Below are 27,428 nucleotides of genomic sequence, written 5' to 3' on the forward strand. Positions count from 1 at the left end.
ACAGCAGAGCGTTTATAACACCTTCTTGTTGAACACCACATATCACTTCGGTTTCACCTAAATCGCTTCCCGTCTATCACTACAAACTGTGTCATTTCTGAACAAGAAATCACGAATTCAGTGGCACAGTTGGTACGATATTCCATAGTCACGCATTTCTGTCAGAAATCCCTTGTTAGGTGTCCAAATCTTTCTAGCTATCGAGAAATATAGGATAAACTTGACATACTCTGTCAATAGCACTCATCTGCAGTGTGTTTTTTCCACGTGGTCATGCTTCTAATCATGAAACTACGAAGTTTCTCGCGGTCCACATTATACAACAACCCAAAGAGCCTAGTGTAATGAAGACTACATATAACTGCTGCGTTTGTCTTCATTTAGTTACAATTTATTTGACTTGAACTACTCCTTGATTGCAACGAATAAGACAATTGCTTCATGAATTCACTTAGGAGCTTCCTTCCCGCTATAAAGTAAAGGAGTTTCATCTGCGAACATCAAGATCTGTTAGGCACGCCATATTCTAATTCCTGTTTGTATGACATTACTTCTCAGGATACCAGCTACTCGTACCCTCTTTTCTAAGCAGGACATTTAAGTTGTCAAAGCAATATCAGTAACATTAAGCGTTTCGGCGTGCGGAACAAGAGCTCATGTGAAATGCGCTGAAATGCTTTACTAAGGTCATAAATCATTTATGACGTGGCTTTCATTATCCTTTTTACCAGAATTGAGATTGCTGTCATTGTGGGCCTCCTTTCCAAAATCAAGCAAATTTATTGTCATCTTCAAGTAATTATGAAATTGAAATTTTCTTTACAAATTCAATAACTTTACAAGAATTACTAATTTTAGCCCGTAGCCCCAGACTTCAGTCACAGGACCTTCTCTGTAGACTGTCGCTGTTCGAGCCTTTCTGGGAAAGCACCACAGAAAATGCATTTATGTGTCACTATGGCTAGCATTTCTGCCAATTTAGGAATAGGTCTCCTCACGATAGTGCAAAAAAAGAAGGCTCTGAGCACTATGGGACTTAACATCTGAGGTCATCAGTCCGCTAGAACTTAGAACTACTTAAACCTAACTAACCTAAGGACACGACACACATCCATGCCCGAGGCAGGATTTGAAACTGCGACCGTAGCGGACGCGCGGTTCCAGACTGTAGCGCCTAGAACCGCTCGGTCACTCAAGCCGGCCACGATTCTGCATGTCGTTAGCACACTCTTAAGGCTTCTAAGCTTGTACGGTGCATATTATACAGCTCCAACTGACGGGTTTTATGCAACCTGCAACGCCTTCAAATACCACGCGCGAGATTTTGTACTCTTTTGCTTGCTATGCACAAGCTATTAGTACCACAGAATGAATTAACAGGATCTTTTTGTATGAAATTTTATGTAGTTAAATTTTGTTCTGAGATACGTAGATAAGTAGAAAATCGCGGCCCACCAGCGAAAACGTAACCAGTACAAAATTTAACTTCATAAAATTTGCTACAAGAAAGGTCTTTTTATTTTTCTGTAGGATCAATAGTTTACACGTAGTGAGCGAGAGAATACGAAAATCTCGTGCATGGATTTAAAGGCATTGTAAGTAGCATAAAACCCATTAGTAGGGCAGCTGAATCGCCATGTATAGTGCCTCGACGCGATGTGCCTGATCTGAACGGAGACCATTGACTGTGTTGTTACACCGTTAGCAAACTTCAGACTCCATTTTTAGACTTGTTACTGTGAATAACATGCATCGTCCTACTGTAGGCTCAATTCCGCAATTAATTTAAGTTGCTTTCGCACCTTCACTATTGAGAAATCGGATAACACAGTACTGTTCACTGTTGGTCTCTGTAGAACTTCCCAGTGCGATGGGCACGTTTATCTTGTTCCTGTACAGGTGTTTGTGCATCTATGGAATAATGCCACCCGCCATTACCAAAATACACTCCCAAGGCAACGTTTTTCACTTTTTTAGTACATACTTACAATTTTCATTTATCTCCTTCTGTAAGAACATTTTAATTCAGTGTAACACTGTATTCTCGTTACCAGGTGGTGATATAGTACCAAACTGAATGCGTTTTACAATAGACCGGATACCCCGTTATGTTGCCGTATTGACCCAATTTTTGTGAAAACTGGAGAAGCAGTTAGTTGTGGAATGCTCAGATAGAAATATGTAACGTTATATTGTAATGGGTTACTCACAAAAAGAAGTTTCTCGTATGTGTCCGTTAGTTCCAAGTGTCTCCTTTCGCAGATTTCTCTCTCCTGTTTTCTGGCTTCTGCAACTGCAGCTTTTAACTTTACCGCCTCTTCAGCGCGAACAGTTTTTTCCAGTTCTACTAGCTCTCTCCGGTGTCTAGCCAAGATTTCGTTTTCATATTTAAGTAAACATCCTCCACCAACGTCTGAAAATAAGGAAAACATGGTAAGTATCTAGCATGCAAGGCGCGAAAGTTGAAACTTACAGCCGCTTGGTTTAAGGCGCCTTATCACGGTGCACGCGACTCCCCCGGTCGGAGATTCGAGCCCTCCCTCGGGCATGCGTGTCTGTGTTGTCCTTAGCGTAACTTAGTTTAAATTAGATTAAGTAGTGTGTAAGCTTATGCACCGATGGCCTCAGCAGTTTGGTCCCATAAGATCTTACCACAAAAACTGAAACTTACGTAACTGTTACAGTGGTACCCAGAGCAGATGGCTGTGACAAACAGCCCATTTGGTATTATTCGAAAGCAGATTATATAAACATATATACATCAAGTTTTACTTTCCTTGTTCTCCCTCACAGACACATCAACGACTCATGAACGACGTATTTGACTCAATACTACACTAGATTACTATCGAAAGTACAGTCGCAACGGGTTTTGTTGTTGTGGTCTTCAGTCCTGAGACTGGTTTGATGCAGCTCTCCATGCTACTCTATCCTGTGCAAGCTTCTTCATCTCCCAGTACCTACTGCAACCCACATCCTTCTGAATCTGCTTAGTGTACTCATCTCTTGGTCTCCCTCTACGATTTTTACCCTCCACGCTGTCCATCAATACTAAATTGGCGATCCCTTGATGCCTCAGAACATGTCCTACCAACCGATCCCTTTTTCGAGTCAAGTTGTGCCCCAAACTTCTCTTCTCCCCAATCCTATTCAATACTTCCTCATTAGTTATGTGATCTACCCATCTAATCTTCAGCATTCTTCTGTAGCACCACATTTCGAAAGCTTCTATTCTCTTATGTCCAAACTATTTATCATCCATGTTTCACTTCCACACATGGCTACACTCCATACAAATACTTTCAGAAATGACTTCCTGACACTTAAACCTATACTCGATGTTAACAAATTTCTCTTCTTCATAAATGCTTTCCTTGCCATTGCCGGTCTACATTTTATATCTTCTCTACTTCGACCATCATCAGTTATTTTGCTCCCCAAATAGCAAAACTCCTTTACTATTTTAAGTGTCTCATTTCCTAATCTAATTCCCTCAGCATCACCCGACTTAATTCGACTGCATGGTTGTTTCAAACAGTCCATTTGGTATTATTCGACAGCAGATTATATAAACATATATACATCAAGCGCATTTTTTGGCTACATTCAGTATTTCTTGGTAGGACGGACGCGGCATGTTATCTTGGACGGAGAATCATTGATATACACCGCCGGAAAAAAAAGTAGTACACCTGGAACGACGGCGTCGGTTTCGACCCGATATCGGCATATGCCACAGTAGATTTACTAATGATGCTTTGAACATCTGCCACCAACAGATACCGTAGTAGCATAGCTACCAGAGTGCCATCTACGTTTTAATAGTGAATGCCCATAACCAGAAGGTCAGTGTAGTGTAAAAGTGTGAAGAAGGAGGCAACAATGCCACGGAGACCCACTCCTGTTTCCTACAGCCAAGTGCATGAGTTTGAAAGGAGCCAAAAGGGGTCAAATTGTGGCCTTCCGAGTTCCGGGATAGTTATTTTGGAGAACTGTCACATAAATTGGACGCGCTGCGTCAGTAGTGCAACGATGCTGGTATCAGTGTTCACATGAACATTCTCACACCCATAGACGATCTTCTGGACATCCACGCAGCACAGATACCCGCAAGGATCATCGTACTGTAACGGCAGCAGTAGCATATCGTACAGCTACCACAGCACAGATAATAGGGCTTGTGAGCCCAGGCTTCAGGCGTGTCAACACGAACTGTTGCAAACCAGTGGCTCTATAGTTACTGTAATATTAGTAATTTTCGCCTCACAAACATTAATATAAGCTCAATAGTACACGCCTGATGAACTAAAGTTATCGAACAACTGTAAAGTAAAAGAAATGAACAACACGTATAGCAGCGACAGACTCTATTATTCTTTATCTTTGCCGTTCTTGCGAGGTGCCTGTAAATCTCTATGTACATGTATCGATTAATGATATAAAAATGAATTCTGTTGTTTCAAGACAAATGAGGCATTGGGCGCCTCACCTTTAATGTTTGTGTTCCATGAAAGGCGGACGCGGACTTGCTGCGTTCCGCAACTGTATTTAATATTTTATGTGAAAATATTGAGTTAATATGCTAATTATTACTTTTCTAATCAGAAAACATGTAGTTCCTTATAATTGATTACGAACAGACAGCATCAAGAGGACATTTTGACCGTTATGTATAAAGTATTTAACCACAGTGGTCATCTATTGTAATTTAATATGAAAAGGTACGTAGCATTCAAAAAAAGGGTGTTAAAGATAAGTGTGCTTATTTTAGTAAATTAACCTTGATGACTTCCATCTCCTCATTTAATTGAATAATAATTATTTTGATTTAGTTCATCAGCAGAAATTACGATCACGCTGATGAGCTGAACGCAGCATGAGGCAGAAGGAACATTATCGTTTTCCTATTATTTCAGAACCAACTCTTTTTTCTAAATTGTGTAGTGTTGCATTTCTTTTAAAGTCTATAAATCTTCTGGTCCCTTAGTGTTGTCCCGGGTATGACTACATCGCTACTATAAAAATGCACATAAATGATAATGTTTCTTCCGAACGATCTCAAATAAATCAATCTGCTGCTCTTATTCAGGTATTTAATGCTCAACGTATGTTATTATAACAGTGTAATCAATCCCTGATTCTGTTGCCAAGTGGCCCACCAAAATATTCACTTTTTCAAAAAAAATATAAAATAACAATTCTTTTTCTTTTCGCCTCCCAAGAGCAACGCTACAGTACGCACACCTCCAGCCCAACCCGTCTTCCATTCACGCCACACCAACGACGTGCAAGGCTCGACGGGTGCCGTCAGAGGATAACTTTGAAGATGGAATGACGCGCAGTGATCTTTAGTGACGAGAGCAGATTCTCTCTGCTCGAAAATTATACTCGTTTGCACGTACGATGTAGATCTGGTGAACGCTGTCTTATAGAGTGCATTCGTCCAAGGCCCACTGGCCGCACCCCAGACCTTATGGTCAGGGAGGTGAAACGTACAACTCTCGTTCACCTGTGGTGTTCTTGGAAGGGACGCTAACCAGAGCTCGGTACATGCAGAATGTTGTTAGACTCGTTCCTTTGTCTTTCTTGCAGCACGAAGGTGATGTATTGTTCGAGAAGGATAATGCTCGTCCACACACTGCCTGTGAAACTCAACGTGCTCTGCAAGACGTGTAGCAACTTCCCTGATCAGTACAATGTCCTAATTTGTCTCGATCACGTGTGCGATATGATGGGACAAAAAGTGACTCATGCAGTTCATCAACCAATAACTCTTACAGAACTACAGGAACATATCGATTAGGCGAGGCATAACGTCTCCCAGGATAGTAATCGAAATCTGTTCGATCGACTGGTCGCCAGCGTTAGAGCCTGCATTGCCACCTGCGGTCGCTACACCAAGAGCTGATATGGGTGTTTCGGCATGGGTTGATACCTGACACTCAGAACCGCTTCTGATATTGACTCGTAAATGTAATCATTTCATGCAATCCATAAGCACTGTTGCAAGAATAAATCTTGAGTGAACTGGAAACCTCTAAAAGGGTAAAACTATTTTTCCAGAAGTGTACGCAGAAGCAACTTGAGACATGACCCAAACAAGTCTGTTGGGACCTTTGTTGTTTGCATTGAATACTATTAATAGATCGCTTCTGTAAATGATTCGTTCTTTCTCAAAGCTTTATATTTTCCAAAAAATTACGTATACCAATGTGACTGATGCACGAACATAACTGTAAATCCACTAAGTCTGCATTTTACACTAGATAAATTTTCTAAGAATGCCGTTCTGGACAGACAACACACGTCCAAGCGGTAGCCAAGTTCGTTCTGTATTTTATGTAGTATCGTCTTGTCAATGGACATCACAGAAAACATGGTGCGTTCTATGAGCTGTTCCAGCGTTCCTGGCACAGGAATTACGTAAATAACGGCCGCTGATGTACCCTAAAGGAGTAAACGGGAAGCCTCTAAAACAGTGTATTAACTTATATGCGATTGCAGTCTTTCTCGGCGTATTCCACTGATGAATTCTTCTCGGGTTATCAGCCGAGTGGTGGCGTTGTCTTGTCGTAACGTTTCAATGAGTTTCGTACCCATCATCTTCTGGCGAATGATGTGTGCGAAACTCATTGAACCGTTGCGACAAGACGCCGTCGCCACTCGGCTCATAACCTGAGGGCCGATCGCGGTGGCCGTGCGGTTCTAGGCGTTTCAGTCCGGAACCGCGAGACTGCTACGGTCGCAGGTTCGAATCTTGCCTCGCGCTTGGATGTGTGTTATGTCCTTAGGTTAGTTGTGTTTAAGTAGTTTTAAGTTCTAGGGGACTGATGACCTCAGATGTTAAGTCCTATAGTGCTCAGAGCCATTTTTTGATAACCCGAGAAGAATGCATCAGTATATTACCTTTTTGCGGCAGTGTAAGTAGAAGCAACTTAAGACATTACCCAAAGCCATCTTTTGGAACCGTTGTTGTTTGTATTGATATGGATTGGGCAGTTGAGAAGGAGAGGAGCAAGGGAATAATAGAGCCACAGCATCTTCACCACTACGACCAATCCAGCGATGCGGGATTTCGTCGTTTAGGTAACGGCGAACGGCAGTGCTCCAATGAGGAGATGCCCACAACGTCATGAGGATTTTCTACGCCCCACCCTTTCACATTGTGGCGATTAACCGTTCCAGATAAATGGCAGGTCGGTTCGTGACCGAGTATGAGCTTGCAGGCAAAATGTTCATTCTCAAGTTCTTCCTGCACTAGGATGCAGAACAGATGGCGCCTGTCGTAATTTTTCTGTTTTATTAGTTGCACGAGTTGCAGACGGTACGATCTGAAAAATAACCGCCGTCGCAAAATCGTCCACACAGTTTTCTGGGATATTCCAAATTCGTGGCTCGCGCGAACCAATGATTTTTTTGGTCTGCATACGAAACTTTCCCGTTCTCCAATCTCATGTGGCACACTTGGTCGACCGATACTTTTATGTTTTCAGAGACGACTTGTGTCCCCAAATTTGATACCAGCGCATAACGCTTTCTTTACACAACGGTTCTCTTCCGTAATTCCTTCTGAATGCACACTGCATATTAATAACAGATAAATATCTCGCATATTACAACACACATAACCTCTTTCATTACATTGTCGCCATTTTGTCGAGGCACTGCACTCGTAACTCAAACTGGTGGGTACAATGCAAAGTCGATGAGTTTACGGTTCTATTCGTGCGTCAATCATATTTGTACATTTAATAGAACTTTGCCAACGAATGAATGACTTATAGTAAAGCAAATCCCAATTTCAAGTCGCGGCTTAACTGTAGCCCTATTTGTCAATTGCGTTGGGCCGCGTAGTATTACAGTAAGCAGATATGCTGTTGGACTGAGGAGCTATTGAGAGGCAGAAACCAGAAGACAAGAGTATAGAAAGAGTCAGTAAGACGAAGTCATATTTCATAGAAATGTACCCAGAATAACTATCGAGCATGGTCGTAGACTACAAAAACAGCGTTAACTGTACCCTGAAGTTTCTCGCATCTGATGCAATTACACTAAATATTTAAAAAATGTTAATCTGTCTAGGTCATAAGTTTAAACTCGAGCTACATTCTGACTACTCCGTGGATCACTATTTTCATAATTCTTCACTTCTTCTAAAGTAGCCAGTTACGTTTCAGTGCTCACTTTCGTAGTAGTGGTCATGACCTATGCAAGTTTAGCAGTTGCCTGGAAGTTCTACACGGGACTGATAAAGGAATCATGTTCCGGAGGAAATCTGAATTTTTATGTTTTTAATGGGTACTCACTTTTCTGAGAAGGGTCACTCTGTTAGCAGTATTTCATCCAAACTCTCACTGTTGCATAGGCAACATAAGGCCAATGTTCTTAATGTTCCAGATGAAGTAGTGATTTATGGTGCCTTAAAGCAATGTCCCAACACCCAAGTTGAAATCAGACATAAGACTACCTCTATGGATAACCGGCCCGTTACCTGTTTGCGCGTTGGTTCCTTCTTCGTCTCCGCTCTCCCGACCCCCTCTCCCCAACACACTCCCTTCTGCCCCCCCCCCCCTTCCCTCCTCCTCCCGAAAATCTTCAGGTTTTTTTACTGTTTTGTGCTGTACAGGTCTCTCTCCTTTAGTTTTTCAAACTGCTTTAATGTTTTTAATAGTTTCCCACATTACGCCATTTACCTCTTGCATCTTAGTGCTTATGACGTAATATTATAACACTATTTGTTTATGGCTCATCTAAATTTTTATAATTTTTTGCTTTAAAATTTTCGAATATTGATACTATATTTTCTGTATACTAAAGTAAACTGTAATATACTGGACATTGAAGTTCTTTGCATTGTGTGTGAGTAATACATGTCCAATACTATGTAAATTTTTTATTACGTTAAATAATTTTCTGATGACATTTGTATTTAAAAATATTTGTATGTATAAACTATTTATGTTGACGTATATTTGACAACTGTAAGAAATGGACACGCTTAGGAGCAGTGTAAGAAATTCGTATTTGTAGAAGCCAGGTTGCTTTTGTTTGAAATGAAAGTGGCTCTGGGGAGTGAAAAAGGTGGCAAGGACGAACTGGCGCACTACCTAGAGCAAGCGCGGGAAGTAAGTCGCACAGTCTGTAGGCAGCAGTGAATGAGGGAACACCCTTGTGGAGCAGGTGGAGCAAGAGAAGCTTTGCCTGAAAATTTGCACAAAATTGCCTCGGTTAAGGACTGCAAACGGCTTACGGCATACCTGCGAGTTTTTGGGCTACTGTATGTAAAATTGAATGACGCCAAGAAGAGAAATTGAGCCCATACAGCAAGATAATTGCAGACCGTACTGTGGGCAGTGTAGCCGTCATAAGTGTACGCCACATCCAATCCTACAACCACCAAATAAGATTTATTTGTATTTTGCATTTGTACAACGTGAACCATTAATTTAAACTGTGTTTTAACAATCATTCTTGAACTTTAAAGAAACTGGTTCACTGTGTTATTTCGTTTGGTTCCTGGTGTTCGTTTCGTTCCTGGTGTTTGATTAATCCGAGTATCCTGTTTTGCAGGCTTATGAAGTGCCACGTTAATATAAAGAGGATTTAAATTGTTTTTGTGTAAGTAATGGGAACGTTTTCTTAACTATTGCAAAGCGTTGTGCTAAAAGTTCGCTTACGTAAAATTCAATCAGAGTAAAGCCAACTTACTAGAAACTCGTAAATGACAATACAGAGTTAGTTCAAAGAATAAGAGCCTATGAAAGTAAATTCCAGTAAGAAAGAGTTTTTCTTGAAGTGAAATGTTCAGTATAAAAAGTATATGCTTTAATATCTAAGTATTGATTATGGAAAGTACTTTTCTAAAGGTCCCCTGGCCAAACTTTTTAACTTCCTTGAAGTTATCTAATGGGATTTTTCTCTTTTAGAAACGTAATGTATAAGGGCGTAGTCCAAATTGTTTAAGTGGAGTAATATTTATTTGAAGAACCAAATTAAACAGTAGCAAGAAAATAGGTGAAATTCATACTTCTGCCTTTCTAATATGTCACTGTCTAATGCCTAGGTACGCTGGCAACCATTAGTATATGTTTTAAACCACTAAATGAACTTGGAACTGAGTTGTCTTAGCTTCAATATAATATTATTCACACTGCTTTTCTATCTAACCGCTGGGTAAGATCTTAGGAAAAGAATTGAATAGTCAGATTTACTTATCCATTAGACACAACACACCGTCAAATCCTGTAAAATGGGTAACGCTATTGCTTAACTTTTCCTATTAACAAGACTGTCCTCCCATAGTGTACTTTTCCTATAAACAGAACTACCCTCTCATAGTGTACTTTATTTGAAAATTAAACTAACTTTAGTAAGAGGGTTATACGTGGCAACATAGAGACAGGGTTTTCTGTTATTTTGGTAAAGCATACTAAATTACAATAGTAATGGTAGGGTTATAATATCCGCTGAAATACGTGTGGTATCATGATATAATTTTGTAGGTGTATTTAGCAATATACACTCCTGGAAATGGAAAAAAGAACACATTGACACCGGTGTGTCAGACCCACCATACTTGCTCCGGACACTGCGAGAGGGATGTACAAGCAATGATCACACCCACGGCACAGCGGACACACCAGGAACCGCGGTGTTGGCCGTCGAATGGCGCTAGCTGCGCAGCATTTGTGCACCGCCGCCGTCAGTGTCAGCCAGTTTGCCGTGGCATACGGAGCTCCATCGCAGTCTTTAACACTGGTAGCATGCCGCGACAGCGTGGACGTGAACCGTATGTGCAGTTGACGGACTTTGAGCGAGGGCGTATAGTGGGCATGCGGGAGGCCGGGTGGGCGCACCGCCGAATTGCTCAACACGTGGGGCGTGAGGTCTCCACAGTACATCGATGTTGTCGCCAGTGGTCGGCGGAAGGTGCACGTGCCCGTCGACCTGGGACCGGACCGCAGCGACGCACGGATGCACGCCAAGACCGTAGGATCCTACGCAGTGCCGTAGGGGACCGCACCGCCACTTCCCAGCAAATTAGGGACACTGATGCTCCTGGGGTATCGGCGAGGACCATTCGCAACCGTCTCCATGAAGCTGGGCTACGGTCCCGCACACCGTTAGGCCGTCTTCCGCTCACGCCCCAACATCGTGCAGCCCGCCTCCAGTGGTGTCGCGACAGGCGTGAGTGGAGGGACGAATGGAGACGTGTCGTCTTCAGCGATGAGAGTCGCTTCTGCCTTGGTGCCAATGATGGCCGTATGCGTGTTTGGCGCCGTGCAGGTGAGCGCCACAATCAGGACTGCATACGACCGAGGCACACAGCGCCAACACCCGGCATCATGGTGTGGGTAGCGATCTCCTACACTGGCCGTACACCTCTGGTGATCGTCGAGGGGACACTGAATAGTGCACGGTACATCCAAACCGGCATCGAACCCATCGTTCTACCATTCCTAGACCGGCAAGGGAACTTGCTGTTCCAACAGGACAATGCACGTCCGCATGTATCCCGTGCTACCCAACGTGCTCTAGAAAGTGTAAGTCAACTACCCTGGCCAGCAAGATCTCCGAATCTGTCCCCCATTGAGCATGTTTGGGACTGGATGAAGCGTCGTCTCACGCAGTCTGCACCTCCAGCACGAACGCTGGTCCAACTGAGGCGCCAGGTGGAAATGGCATGGCAAGCCGTTCCACAGGACTACATCCAGCATCTCTACGATCGTCTCCATGGGAGAATAGCAGCCTGCATTGCTGCGAAAGGTGGATATACACTGTACTAGTGCCGACATTGTGCATGCTCTGTTGCCTGTGTCTATGTGCCTGTGGTTCTGTCAGTGTGATCATGTGATGTATCTGACCCCAGGAATGTGTCAATAAAGTTTCCCCTTCCTGGGACAATGAATTCACGGTGTTCTTATTTCAATTTCCAGGAGTGTATGTAGATACCAATAGAGTTAGTAGCACACATATAATAAATTTAAATGTCATGCATTATGCGGAGCTTTTTTACGCATCTAACTGTATATGACGTCATATCTTCTGAACTGTGATAGATGGGCGTTTCTTACCCCGACAAGGACCGTTGCCTCATAGTAGGGATATGTGTACTAAATTTGGCAAAATCGGTCTAGTAATTTAGGAGGAGAAGACTAACACACACACACACACACACACACACACACACACAAACACACACTAAAATTAAGTACGCAATCTTCTTTTTTATACCGTACTGCAATCGTATAAATTTTGCGAGGGCTTAGTAATCGAGGGTTACGCCAATATCACGATTTAAATGTAAGTACTGGTTATTCCCACATTTTACATTACTTACATTTAGCCACGTTTGGCAAGGATCTTACATTCCTTTTATCCAAGATTGTCACTTCGTGACAGAATTTCTCGGTTTATTTCTATTCAGGTCTTCACCTGATGATGTAATTAACGTTATGAAACCGCTCATGTTTTTCAGTTAAAGAAACCTTAGATGCAGTGGTGTCTTTTTTTTAATCATCATTTTAACGGATGACCTAATTTCGTTAATAAAGGATAGTCTCACACCGTGTGTATAAGTGCAGCGGAGAGGTGATCTTCTGATGCATACTACTGGTTTTGATTTCAGGGTTCTGAGTTTTTTGTCAATCTGTATGGTCTGGCTATCGTCTTATGCAGTTTTTATGATCGGAGCTGCATAAATAACCCATTAAAAGAGCACAGTGGTCGCGTTTGAGCGTTGTACATCATGTAGAACTGGTAGGAGCAGGTGATGTATTCCTCCACTGCTGACTTGAATTGTGGCAGTAAACTGGGGCGCTGTGGCAGGCGGTTGTATGGAAACAGTGCTGTGAAGTGGATTGGCATTACTGGCCTCCGTGTGTACGGCGTAAAACCAGCGGTCATCAAAATGTCATAGCCGTCAGGGACGGGAGACGAACGTCACGCCCTGTCAATGGCATTGATTTCAAACCCGTCAGGAATTACTGTTGTCAGTCAATTCAAGTCCGTCTCCACCAGTTACCAACTGAACATTCCTAAGTGAACTGCATGAAGTGGACATTCGAAGTCGAGTACGTCGCGAAAGGCCTCTGCTCCCAGCGGCAAGTGAAGCTGCTTGACTTTAGTCAGCCAAACGACACAGAAATTGGACAGAAGTTGACTATGGCCGTGTAATGTAGAACAACGAGTTGCGAGTTTGCTTTTTTTTCAAAAGGTACAAGACATGGAATGTACCAGCGGCCCGATGGGTCTTTTAACCGGCAATTTGTGGATGTTGTAGTTCAGGTCAGAGGTGGTTCTGTTATGTTTTTCTTTTTTTGGGAAGGGGAGGGGGGAAGAGGGGGTGGGGAGGGTTCGTACCATGACTTGGACACACTCATTCAGGTTATGATGAACATGAAGGAGGATGCCTATTTCAACATTCTCAGTCATAATGTGTCGTCATTTCTTCTACATGTTCGTGACGTGTACACTCACGGCTTCCAAGACGACAACAGTCATGCTCACAGGGTTGCACGCATGAGCTCCTGGTTGGACCAAACAGTCAGGAACAATATCACACTTCGACTGTCCCTATAAATCACCCGATCTTAATCCGACAGAAAATGTCTGTGATTGACGCAATGGGTATAACGTAGCCGTCAACACCCTCACGATTTTGTAACTCCGGGGAATCTAGTCATAAATGAAATGCTTCAGCTGAATATGACTAACCTGAGAAACATTTGGACCCATTTTCTCACCAACTGCTATTTTCGAGCCTACAGACGGTGTTGCACGGTGTTAGCTTCATCTCTCTGGGCACTAATAAATGTTTTGTCTGATGCGTTTATGTTTGTTGGTGTATTGTTTGTCATTTTCATTTTCATTATGATTTAAAGCAAATTGCCTTGCTACTTTATAGCGTATTTCATACATGCACGAACTTTCATGTGACACCTTTCAACGTAATGTAATTTTAAACGATGCTACGAAGTCATGTTGTGATACTCTCTTTACAGACATCATCTATGATTTATTATCTTATTATACTGACCATAGTTAAATGTGACGTTAATTGAATTAGATTTGTGTTCTCCTTTCTCTTTTTGTTATTGAATTATAAACAACGCAGAAGTGTTACGTATTCACATGTTTGCATACATGCATGAAGTTTGACTCGTCGTTAATATATGTGTACGGTATTTTATTTTGTTTATTTACAAGTCTAGTTGCACGGGAACTAACTGAGAATCAAATCTCCATGGTAATGAAACGAATCACTACATGAAATTACAAAAGAAAAGGTAATAGCAAATAAAATAAAATTTTCATGACTCCTGTTCAGACTACAAGCTCCTGAATATATATTACAGTAGTATAATCAATATTATAACACATGGGTTTCTTAAATTTTTTTCGGGAACTCCTCGACAGAACAGAAGGAGTGAACCACGAAATTGGATTTCCGCTTAGTTTTATCTGAGGTAAAGCTCCTAATTCTTGGGTATAAGCTCATACTGTTAACACGAACGACGTTAAAGAAAATATATACTGAGAGGCCAAGTTTAGAATCTCCAAGCTTCTGAACAGGGGTCGACAAGATATTCGTGAACTTAACGCCACACGCTACTCGAACTGCCCGTTTCTGAGCCAAAAATACCTACATCAGAATATATTGTCTTATATCTATGTGAATGAAAATAAGCAAAGTAGACTAATTTTCGTGCGGACTATCACTTATTGCTGCTACTGTTCTAATGATAAATATAGAAGCTTTCAGTTTTTGAACATGATCCTGAAAATGGGCTTTCGAAGATGGATTACCATGTGTTAGAAACTGTAAAAACTGAATCGTACTGTGTTTTAGTATTAAGTTATTTTCTACACACTAGGAAATTATGTTTTGAAGTGTACTATTTGCTCGTACATTGCTGCATTGCATTCAACATCCTTCACTACCATTTAAAGTCATCCGCAAATAGAATTTTTTAGTGGAGGTACGTTCCGTCTATGCAACTAACCGAAGGCAGCTTGTTTATTGCATACGCTTTCGCTTCTTTTATTGGGGAAGCATTTTCAGTGGCCTGTAATACATGTTTCTTTTTATACATACAATAAACGCATTATGTGGTAGATACAGAATACTGCTATGTTACATTTTGTCGTGTTTTGCGCTTGATTTTTACGTTAGAATCAACTTCTGATTAGGTTAGAATGAACTTTTGATTCTAACCTAAAATACAAGAGCAAAACACGACAAAATGTAACATAGCAGCTTATTGTATCTACCACATAATACGTTTATTTTATACTTAAAAAGAAACATGTATTACAGGCCACTGAAAATGCTTCCCAAGTAAAAGAAGCGAATCGCGTATGACAATAAACAAACTGCCTTCAATTAGTTGCATAAACGAAACATTCCTCCACGAATTTACAGCAACTAAGGGAAAGACAGAAAACAGAAAAAAGTACGAGAATGTTTTGGAATCACCTGTATGTTAGAAGGCATATACAGGGTGGCCCACTCAAATGTTTCAGTGCACACATCACTGGAACAACAATAGATAATGAAAAACGACTTTCACGATTATGAATGCAATGTACAGGCTCATGAAATCAGGCACTGCGAGACACTCTAAGACGTAAGCAAGTTTCAGCTTTGTATAAACTTATATTTTTTAAATGTAAACCTAATATTATTTCTTATGCAATGAATAACATGAAAAATCACAAAAAGAATGGCGATGGTTTCATCGCAATACGTCAGTTATATCCCGAGAAATTACAAAGCGAAGTTGACACTTGAAATAAACCAAACGCGCCGCTATTCCAAATCCAGACATACGAACGTGAACCCCCCATTGCTCGTAATTGCGATGTGATTGACGTACTAAGATGCGACAAACGCTGTAATTTTTGCTATTTGCGCTGTTATTAAGAGGAACACCGCTGTGCAGCATGCTACGACACTGATCGAATCACTAGTGTCAGTGCTTATGGTATTATTGCGGCACATGCAGTGGTAATAAGGGCTTCCAAGTTCTCCATTTTGTTGGAATGTGTTGATACAACACATTTTTCACATGTCCCCAGGCAAAAGAGTCCATTGAGGTGAGGTCCGGTGACCTCGCTGGGAATCTCTGAACAGGACTACCCTGTCCCAGCCATCGGTTGGGGAATTGTTGGTTTAGTGCATTTCTTGCCTCCATGATAAACAGTACACTACCCCTAAAGTCATAGCCTTGGCGCAGAATCCACTGACAGTATTCCACGTGAATCTGAAAGTCATTGCCATGAAGCCCTTGATGTAGCGACACATGATATAGGTGATATTTATGTCTGTGAAGAATGCGCAGCACGCTTGTTCGAGGAATTCCCAGCAGTCTCTCCATTTCACGAGAACTGGTATGAGGGTTTATAGCAGCGGTCGCCAGAACTGCTAATTCTGCTGCTTCATGTGTTACTGTTTTGTTCCGGATCCGCGTTTGTGGAGAAATGCATCCGGTCACCTGAAGGCTTGGGTCTGATGATGTCTATTAGGGTAGTGCAGGGCATACAGTTGTGCCGCTCATGTACAATTTTGATGAGATTCTTCGTAAAGTAATAAAAACCATTTCCTAATTTGTGGAAATCATGTCGAATGCCCAGAACTGGTGAATAGATAACTTAATTTCACGTTTATAACACTGGTACTAATTAGAGTGTACACCAGTACCACTTGTCTGTACGTATTTCCACACATATCAAACTGTTTCGTAGTGAGCTATTCCCACACACATCGCCGATGGGGTCCATTCCAGTACATAATTGCAGAGGCGAGATGTTGCACCAGTTAGTGTTACGGGTCAGTGTACGCTGACCGGTAGAGTTCCGTAGTGTGCACGTAAATAAATAAAGCACGCAAGAGAGAAACCGATATGTACATATCAATGTATGTACCAGAAAATTCTGTTATAATTTTTGGTGATTGTGATAAGAGTCAAAAGTAAACTTATGTGCATCAACCGTACCGTGACTACGAGCAATGTGATGTTCACGCTTGCATCTCGGGATGTGCAATAGTGTCGCATTTGGTTTGTTTTCCAACGTCAACTTCACTTTCAGTTTCTGGATGTAACTGACGTATTGCGACGCAACCATCGCCATTATTTTTGTGATTTTTCATATTATTGATTGTGTAAGAGATAATACGGGGCGTCCATTTAAAAAAGACGTAAGTTTGTGTTGAAAGTAACATTTTATTACGTTTCAGAATGTCTCATAGTATTTACTTTCATGACTTTCGCTGTTTGACCATGCCCTAGTCAGACGTCACCTCATTACTGTGGAGAATGATCTTTTGCTGTCCCTTCTTAAAGTATGAAAGCAACCACTTGTTAGTTACTCCTCTTATTTCATAATGGTCCGGTTTTTGCAATAATATTTTGTGATCAACACAACCTTAGTTAAATCAAAGAAGACCCCTAAGGCAGCTACTTTTTGTTTAACACGTTGACTGCCACGTGCCGTCAGTGGCCACAGCACAGCCTAGGGACTGACGCAGTATGCCTGGCCTGAAGGTGGGACATTCATCAGTATATGTGAGACACTCATCCAGTGTCTCACAGAGAGAAGGGCATACAGCATTTTCAGTTTTTAAACTACTTCTAAGCTGAACTATACGTTTGACAGCAAATTATGTGAACTGAAATGATCAATTACCCTTATGTATAGAGCATTTCAATATATTTTGAAAACATCGGTGACATAGAATTATGTTTAAAATTCTCTACAACAGGGCTTCCCAACCTTTTCAGCTGGCAGACCCCTTCTTCAGTCGAAAATCCATGGTGGATTCCTAGTCTGTCAAGAGCACAGTAACTTTAAATTTCAGACCGAAACCCATGGGAACTGAAAGCTGTTTAATGCAAGCGCCAAGTTCCCGAAGACCCCCTCCTCCCCTGAAGTATCAATAGTCTTTGGATTCCCACTGTATCCAGACACTTACTAGCCGTTTTCCAGTTCCACAATCGATTTTCGTGCCTATGTAAACAGATGGGAAAGTCTAGTTATTTTTATGTTTTTGCGTATCTACTGAAGGGCAGCTGTCAGTCCATAGCCGGCAACTAGCAAGCGGTGTTGCAACAGTGTACTGTCCGTTGGTAGCTGGCAACTGGCTGGCAGCGTGACAATGGTTTAGCCACAGCGAACAACTTCAACTACTACTTGGACACCACATCGTTGCCGTCAGCCTCGACTGTAAACAGATTCGGAAAACAAAAAACAGACTCTCTTATTTCTATATAAGAAGACAAAGCATTTCACAGATCGTAAGACTTTTTTTATCAAGGTAAACAATTGTGACAGAGGAGGTTTACCTTTTACTGGCCGGCCAATGTGGCCGAGCGGGTCTAGGCGCTTCAGTATGGAACCGCGCGACCGCTACGGTCACAGGTTCGAATCCTGCCTCGGACATGGATGTGTGTGATGTCCTTAGGTTAGTTAGGTTTAAGTAGTTCTACGTTCTAGGGGACTGGTGTCCTAAGATGTTAAGTCCCATAGTGCTCAGAGCCATTTGAACCTTTTACAAGGTGGCACGCGAAAAGTCCTCATTTGTTTACGCTCGCAACCGGTTGCCACAATATAGTGTCAGAGTAATATCAAGTAATTGTAATTGAAGTATAGGCAGGCCATATTTTTAACTGAGAGGACGGAATATATTATAAAGAAAATAAATAAGCTTTAGAGGTCATTTTAATTTTCTTAACCAAAATATCAATGCCAACAGAATTTAATTAATAATTATTTTGTAATTGATAGAAGACAGAAACAAAATTCCTACAGAGTTATAGTTCAGGCACGTTCACTGAGCATCTACGAAGAAAAATGCTTTCTTCTTTACTATAGCTGAGTCTGTAGGAATAATAATGGAATCCTAATGTGATGGTTGAAGGTGCTTCTGCTGACACAATTTTGAAAAGTTGGGTTCAGTTCTTGACAACTGGAGACAGATGTCTGCTTCCGCATCTAGACAGTTGCAGTTCATAGTTTTGTGGGCAGCATAGATCGAGAATCCAGATTCACACATGTATGTTGTGGCCAACGGAAGAAGTACACGTTTTGCGTTTTGAACATGGGGGTAGTATTTCTTTCTATACAAACGGATCCAAAAGTGTGAGTAGCCTTGATTTCAAGGTAGGGTCTGTGGCAATTTCTATCAACAACTCATATTCATTTGATGATAGAATGTTCGGCTTTTTGGATACAGTGAATGGATTGACCACCCATTCGTATATCTGCAGCTTCTCATCTTCAGCTGTTGGGAAATAATGCTCCAACAATGACATCAAGCTTCAGAGATGTTCCAGGATTTGATGAAACAAATTCTTCCCAAGCGCCAATGGTTTGTTTTTCAAAAACTCCTTGAGAAGAGGAAAACACTCGACCTCCCCCTCCTCGACATTCTCTGCACAAAAATTGATTTTCCTCTTGAATGCTCGAACTTCGTCGATACCAGTGACCTTTGTTTCACTTTGCCCTTGGAGTGAAATACTCATTTCGTTCATTTTGGAGAAAATATCTGACAAATAGGCAAGTATACATTGCCAATTTTCATCATTAATAAGGTCTGCTAATTTGGTGTTATGCTCCAAAAGGAAAGCTAAGACTTCCAATCTTAATTCGAACAACCAAGAGAGTGCATTCCCACGTGAGAGCCACCTCACTTCTGTGTGGAGAAGGAGGGAACGATGTTCACGTAGTATTGTGAAAAGTCTTGACTTCAGTGGTCTCGATTTTCTGTAGTTAATGATTTGAATGGATTCGTCTAATCCTATGGATTATCACTGCTCATCACGTGTCTCCCGAACCACGCCCCCCTTTCTCACAATATATAAGTCGCTCTCAGACACCCGACCAGTCAGTCGGCAAGACCGTTTTTGCATAAGTTTTCATGCAATGCTGAGAAGCAGCTAGTTTAGCACCCATTCTTTTGAAAAAAATCGATGTCTTTAGCCTGGAAAGCCGGGTGAGTACCTTCAAAATGACGGCACAAACCAACTGGAACCATTGGACTGTTCGGAAGGACTCACACACAAATTACTCACTGAGCTTTATCCTCCTTTGTCTCCATAAAGCCCATTTTTAAGTAGCTTTCGTTGTACTTACGCTTCTTGGCTATTCCTCTTCCATAGGATATTGCAACCAATGGAGTACTTGCAGCGTTTTCACATAATAAATCCGGCTGTCGAGCTTCTTGTGATTGTTCTTCCTTTGGTCGTCCTCCCTCCTCATTCACTTCAACTGGAAACTTCCCTTGTTGTGAAGGCGATGGAGAAACTGCACGCTTCTTCAGTGATCCTGACTTCAGCCCCCGATCCATGTTAGAAGTAATAAACTGGTCAAAAATCGACGTATGAAATAGGTAGTGCACTGAAAAAGCAAGTTTAACATTTAATGATGCCTGAGGCCGCATACGTACCAGCGAGCGCTGTGATTGGTCGACAAAGCTCGCTCCGCGCATGCGTAAAAGGTTTCAGCGCATCTAGCGCCGTGAGTCGGAGCTCAAACGACCGCCGTATTGTTGCGAAACAGTCGATCAGAGAAGCCGCATTCTCCGGCACTAAACTGTGTATGCGTTCTCACTTTAGGAACCGCAAAGGCTGCTTGGAAATACGACGTTTTTCACACGAAAAAAATTGTGATGAATTTAATTTTCACATTTTTATTCAACAATTTTACTCATTATTTTACACTATTTGGTGAAAGGTGGCCGCGGACTCCCAAGAAAGAGCAGGCGGACCACTAAGGGGTCTGCGGACCACTCGTTGGGAAGCCCTGGTTTACGCCGTTTGCACAAAGAAGTTACCTTGTTGTTTTGCTTTGTGAGAATGTTTCATTTTAATGTTTTATTCTACAGATGATTGTACTGAGCTATATGCACCGGTTGTTTTGTAGGTAGTGGATGGTAGCTTGTCATAGTAACTAGTTAGTGACTGGAGTACCTGTAGACCAATGTTTAGCTATGTGCTACGAAGGTGATCTTGATTCAGTCTGCCGGCCGGAGTGGCCGTACGGTTCTAGGCGCTTCAGTCTGGAACCGTGCGACCGCTACCGTCGCAGGTTCAAATCCTGCCTCGGGCGTGGATGTGTGTGATATCCTTAGGTTAGTTAGGTTTAAGTAGTTCTAATTTCTAGGCAACTGATGACCTCAGGTGTTAAGTCCCATAGTGCTCAGAGCCATTTAAACCATTTTTAATTCAGTCCGAGAGTTCCATTAGCGTCCTATGGTTAGCTGCACAAGTTATGTTTATTGTCTCTTCTTGTCTGTAGCTAAAGGCCTTATACTGTACTTATTATTGTTTAGCCCTATTACGTTCGTTGGAGCAACGTTCATTATAATTTTGTTTCACTGAATTCTGTTTCCTTGAGGCAAAGGTATTTTAATTGCTACTCTCTTGTTTGAGAGCTGCTTTGAGGAACTATTTCGGACTGAAAATCAAGTTCTGTTTGAATGTCATCCTTCTGTTGTCGAGAATTTTTATGTTCAGTAAGTCAGTTGTTAAACTGAGCCCACACGTGCAAATCTCCTAGTCTGAACGCCACTCAACATAAATATTACACTACATTTGGTAGCAGGGAGTGGTTGTGCGTTGTGGCAACATGAGCGTGTAGCCTGATAGCATTAGAATATAGATAGATTATATCTTTCTTTTCTGTGTGCTGTGTCAGTCATGGCTGCTAGAGGCATACTGGGCATGGTCTGGCTTCACGAGGATGTATCAAGCACAATAGCAGAGCTATCCCAGCAGCTTCGACATGTCATGGGTGATCCGTTGCAGTTGACACTGACCTGAGTAGCCGAATTAACACTATTTGATCGGCTCTCTCGAACTTTGAATTCATACTGCAATTCCTGAATGTGAGTCACCTTTGCGAAGTCAGGTGCATAGGTTACAAGCGAGGGTACATGTTATAGGAATAGAATTAATGACTTGTTTGGAGTGTGAGACTAGGAGTATGTTGGATAAATTACAAGAGAGGATGGCAAAGGTAGAAGTAATAACTAGTGATTTGTTAACAGCAGTTTCTGTACAAGGTAATGGGATAGATATAAACGTAATAGTGGGAGATGAAGGACGCAACAGGATAAGTTGGAGCTGAAAGAAAGGAAGGGTAAATCATAGAACACGCAGTTTGCTTGGATTGTCCATTTGTTTGCAGCTCGATAAATTCAGTACCAGATACTGTGAAGTGTTCGTACAGTATGGTATTATTGCTACAACAGAAGGAAGTGTTTGTATTAAGGGATGTGCAACTTTAGCAGTTGACGTATCCTCTTAGCTTGTCAAGCAGGATAGCAAGGGCCGTAGCTGAATGAGATACTAGAGCAAATTCTCATCAGTGATTATGTAAGAGAGTAGTTCCCATGCGGGAAATGTGCAAATTTATTGATTTAAATTAAGAATGAGAACAGGGAATAAACGAGTTGTTTGGAGTTAACTTTTAAGGTATGCGTTTCGGAGCACATGTTTACTGACATTTTTTCTCGTTTTGGTCTATTCTACTACTTTCCAAAACGTTGCAGCAGAAGTGATTTGCTTGACAGTATCGAAGATGAAAAATTGTTCGTTGCTCTTAAGGCAGGCATTTTCGACAATATGTTTACTGAGACTTTTTTGCTTCTAGTGTAGTGTACTTTTAACTGTATGTGTTTACCCGTATTAATTATGATACACCCTGTATAATTTTGATGATTCATCTTTCTATCCATACCTGGTATATGCTGTTAGTATCTTACTTGTATCACTTGAAAATAGCCCAAAGGTCATCCATTACACATAAAAGTAATAAAATTTGCAGCCCAGAGAGGTAGATGTTTTCATTCAAATTGTTATATTCATTTCCATCTTACATAAATTCGAGAGTATTGTGTTTATAAATTTTATATATATTTTTATATACCACATTTGGAGGTAATGGTAACATAACATTATAAAAATCACCAGTGAAAAATAGTAGCAAGACATAATAAAGTTAACTATAATTTGAGAACAATGGTGGTTAAGCAAAGAAAAAAAACATAATGTCCAAGAAGCTTACCTAGTATGCCAACATGTGTCACTGCCCTGCTGGTTAATGGAGCGTTGAGAGCAAACTGTCTGACCGAAGCCTCACTCTCAGCTAACGTCAGACATGTATGCGGGCCTTCCCCCGGAGGAACAAGAGCGAGGTACTGTTGCCCAGTATAGTCCAGAGTACCAAAGAACGTTTTGGCCAACTGGGAGCCAAGATGATACCTAACTTCAGATTCTTTTGGAACATCTTTATTTTTCAATAGTTCTCTCCTTATTGCGTTCTTTATTTCTTGATTTACTGAAACGAAAAAAGTTCATTCACATATGTAAATAGCTGCACATTGTGTTAGTATAAAATGCCTATCAATTCCAGTTTTGTGCATCATCAGCCAGAAGACAGGTGATTTATTACCAGTAGTATAACAGAAAAAGAGAAATTACAAAAATTATCGCTAAAGATTTGACATCTGATGAAACGTACCAAAGATTGACAGTCTAATTTGACAAGTAAGTATATTCACTGGTACTTTACAATAATTTAAAAATTAACAAATTGTATGTAATGTACTGTGTTAATGTTATCACTTTTAGCTATTTACTAATTCCATGAAAACAGACAGGTTACTTATTGCTACCAATACCCACTCTCCTGCAGAGAGTGGAAGTCTTTTTTATCTATTTACATATTCAGTTTTAAAAGGAACTAGAAAATTTTCTTCTAATGCTATCAGCAATAATTCTATTTCGTATTACGCTGGACTGTTTTCTTTTGTGTGTCAATTTCAGTCGCTATGACGCTCGTAAATAAAAATGAGCTTAATCTAATACGTTCACATTAAAAAACCCTTCCATAAATCTCCTGGATTCTTGTTTCTGGTACCACAAATCGCTGCTAGCAAAGCAAGAAATATTGTAAACCGGAGGTTGTCTTGATCTTGATGGTACCGTAGTATAAACGCCAGCTCCTATACAGCGAGACTGTAGGTCCCCTTATAACATGCACACCATTTGTACTTCGTCACAGGTTGGACTTAACACCTCTTTTGTGTATGGTCAGAGAGCTATGTGGACCAAATTTCCATTCTCAGGGCTCGAAATTCTAGGAAATTACATTAAAGTAGAAGTGAACTCTGAGTTTATATTCTGTAAGATCCTAGGTGGGTCCAACAAGACTAATGTTTGGTGAAATTTGGAAGTAGGACCTCTAATAACTTATGAACGTGTTTCTTAAGTCACTGTAGTACATCCCCTGCTTTACAATATTGGCTGTTGTGTTGCTGGAGTATACTACGTTCAGTGGCGTGGGATTCATCCATAAAGAAATATAAGTGCTCAACAATAACACTGTCCTAGTTTGTTGATACTTTCGATGGTTCACATAGGTCTATCCGTGGTATTGTAAACGTCCTGCGGTAAAATTTAGGAACACTGAGTACGCAGTCCTATCCATAAATGAAGTAATCTTCGATATCATAAAACAACGTGAGGAGAGGCAATGTAGTGTTGCTTGGCACAACTCTGAGAAATGGCACAGTGATACGGGACAAATTATAAGAGAAAACTGGCAATAGACAATGAATGTCACTTATCATGTGTGTGGTTTCCCCACGATTATGGCATGCAGGACATCTGTAGGTGGCGTGATGTTCTCGCATGTCAATACAAAGCGCATAATGGCTCTCCACACAGTAGATGAGGATGCCCGTCATGGCTTGTGGTAAGGCCCCTTATCGCCACACAAGCGTTTTTCAAAGGTCAGTAACCTAACGTGATGCCACTGACACTCCTGCAATTCTTTGGCCTCCACTGTCCTGTGCTTGTACAGTAGGATATGAGGATGTAAAGAACTGTTTAGTGGAAGTCAGAAAGTCTTCTTTGTGAAGTAGTAATTTGGGTAATTGTCGTTGGGAAGAGCGAGTATTTTGGCCTTTTACCTGTCGAGAACAATTTTTAATGTGGATCAGTGCACTCCCAGCCAGCTAAGCCTCCTATACTTTATCGCACCAGGTCGCATTAAACTTATAGTTTTACAAACAATCCTGATGGCAGAACATTCGCAACTGAGCATTATAGCAAAGGTTGAATATACCGCTACAGTTGTAAGTTACTTTGTTTTCACACGACCGGTTTCGGGCTGTTATAAGCCCAGGCAGCAAACGGCGCCTGGTACACGCGGCGCTCGGGGACCACAGCACAGCTACGACACCTGAGGATGGGCTCAGAACTGTCCGAAACCGGTCGTGTGAAAATAAAGTAATTTTAAACTAAAGCGGTATTTTCAACCTTTGCTTATAGTTTTAATTAAAACAAATATTTATTATCACGTTCCTTTTTCATTATTTAAAAAAACCTTTAATGAACAAACTGTGGTAACGTACATGATTAGAACTGAGAAAACCACTCGGTTTACAACGTGATGAAGTTTTTAATTATGTACTTTATTCCTAAAGCAAGGGAAATAACAGTATTAATCTGGTGTAAGAGAGAACAAAAACTTTTTATTCAAATCTGTGAGAGAACTACTGTAACAATACCGGCCTACCCAGGAGAGCCACATGCTGAGACGCACATAAAGTGACAAAAAACCAGCTGACAAATTCGGCACCCTTCGTTAATGAACAACTCTCCTGTGTATCCATAATTTTCCTATTGGTTTTATTTTGAGTTACTTGAGAATTCAGTCATTGTTTAAATCATTCTTTAAGGGGGGCTTCAATAAGTAATACAGTACTTTTTTCTTAAGGCAGCTTGGTTTTATTCAGGATTCCAATATCCCATATTATTCCCCACTCTTTTGGCTACAAAATCATATTTCCAGCACAATCTCCTTTCAATACGACGGGCTTACGCCACCTTACTGAAAATACCTGTATGTCCTCATGGTACTCTAGTGGTCGACGTCGAAGCCAACATCTTGCTGGATCAATAACGTCCTTATTATCCAAGTACTGTTTCTCCCGGAGAGCATTCTTCATGTGGCCAAACAGATGGAAGTGGGAAGGTGCGATATCTGGACTTCAGGGTGGATGAGGGGCAACATGAAGGTTTATGGGCTCCTCTCTGGTACGCAGATTTGTGTGAGCCTTGCTTTGTCATAGAGAAGGAGAAGTTCGTTTGCATAACTGTGGTGACGAACACGCTGAACTAGTTCCTTCAATTTCCTGAGGGTGGCACAATACACTTGCGAGTTGACACGAGGGAAACATCAAACAGAATAACCCCTTCAGAGTCCCAGAAGACCGTCGCCATCTCTTTACCGACTGTGGGTGTGGCTTTGAACTTTTTCTTCGGATAAGAGGTCGTGTGGCTCCACTCCAGGGATTGCCGTTTTCTTTCCGGTTCAAAGTTATGAACATATTTTTCATCGCCTGTGACGATTTTCGACAGAAAATTGTCTCGATCAGCCTCATAAAGCGAAAGCAGTTTCGCTCGAATGGTTCTTCGTTGGTCTTTATAGTCTTCTGTTAAGCGGCGAGAAACCCCAGCGGACACACACCTTTGAGTACCTCAACCGGCCGACGAGTGTGTCAACACAAACAGCAGAGACATCCAGCCGAGCACCGAGGTGTTTGTCGATCACCTCGAATGAGAGTGTCCACACGTTCCAACATTGCAGGAGTCACAGCTGTGTGCGGCCGGATGGAACGTGGTAGATAGGACACGGTTGCGCGACCTTGTTGCGGTAATGGCAGAAGCTTGGCCAACGACTCACTGCTGTTCTCTTGCTGTTGTTCACTGCCAGGTCTCCGTAAACATTTTGCAAGAGCCTACGAACATCTGCGACGGTCTGGTTTTCCGCCAAAAGAAACTCAATGACCGCTCTCTGCTAGGAACGCACCACCGTTAATGATGCCATTTTGAAGATTACGTAAAGCACCGCCACTTGTTGGAACTATAGCGGCTACAGCGGAAATATTCCACGATGTCCCACACCAAATTCCGCATTTTTTTTCAACCGAAATTGGCCAGGAAAAAAATGTGTTGCATTACTTATTGAACGTCCCTCGTAAAATAAACTTCGTGATAATGATACCTAACATACTGAGGGAACTGTAAACTGAAACCAGATTTCGGCTGCTGTCGTTTGAGAGGAGTTAATAATTTACTTAGAATCGCTGCAAACGTTACAAACCACACAAGTTTTAAATGGGCGTTTTCTTCCTCGTGTGAGAGGGAGAGGAGGGGCATGGATATACAGTGAAAATTGCCCTTCTGATGGTTGGGACTGCGCCAGTATAGGAAAACTCTATGGGGAAAATGAGCATGGTCAGTTATTGTGTCTCGGCAGATAGGCTCCGACCTCTTGGCATCTCACGTAGTTGACAACGGCTCTATTTTCTGAAGGCAGAAGACTGTCGGAGTGTGGCGCCAACGAGGCCATAAAAG

The 27,428-nt window shown here is 41.6% G+C and overlaps 1 protein-coding gene across 1 annotated transcript in view; it reads right to left on the minus strand.

The window, feature by feature from the left end:
• LOC126354293 (uncharacterized) overlaps positions 1-27,428 on the minus strand; it is an 82,203-nt gene that overhangs the window by 39,975 nt on the left and 14,800 nt on the right. Inside the window, exons 2-3 of the mRNA XM_050003840.1 lie at positions 23,068-23,340; positions 2,211-2,413 (exon numbers count right to left, since the gene is read on the minus strand). Coding sequence (XP_049859797.1) covers positions 2,211-2,413; positions 23,068-23,340 — 476 coding nt within the window. The remainder of the gene's footprint in view (positions 1-2,210; positions 2,414-23,067; positions 23,341-27,428) is intronic.

This window comes from Schistocerca gregaria, chromosome 3 (assembly GCF_023897955.1).
Source record: "Schistocerca gregaria isolate iqSchGreg1 chromosome 3, iqSchGreg1.2, whole genome shotgun sequence".
Lineage (NCBI taxonomy): Eukaryota > Metazoa > Arthropoda > Insecta > Orthoptera > Acrididae > Schistocerca > Schistocerca gregaria.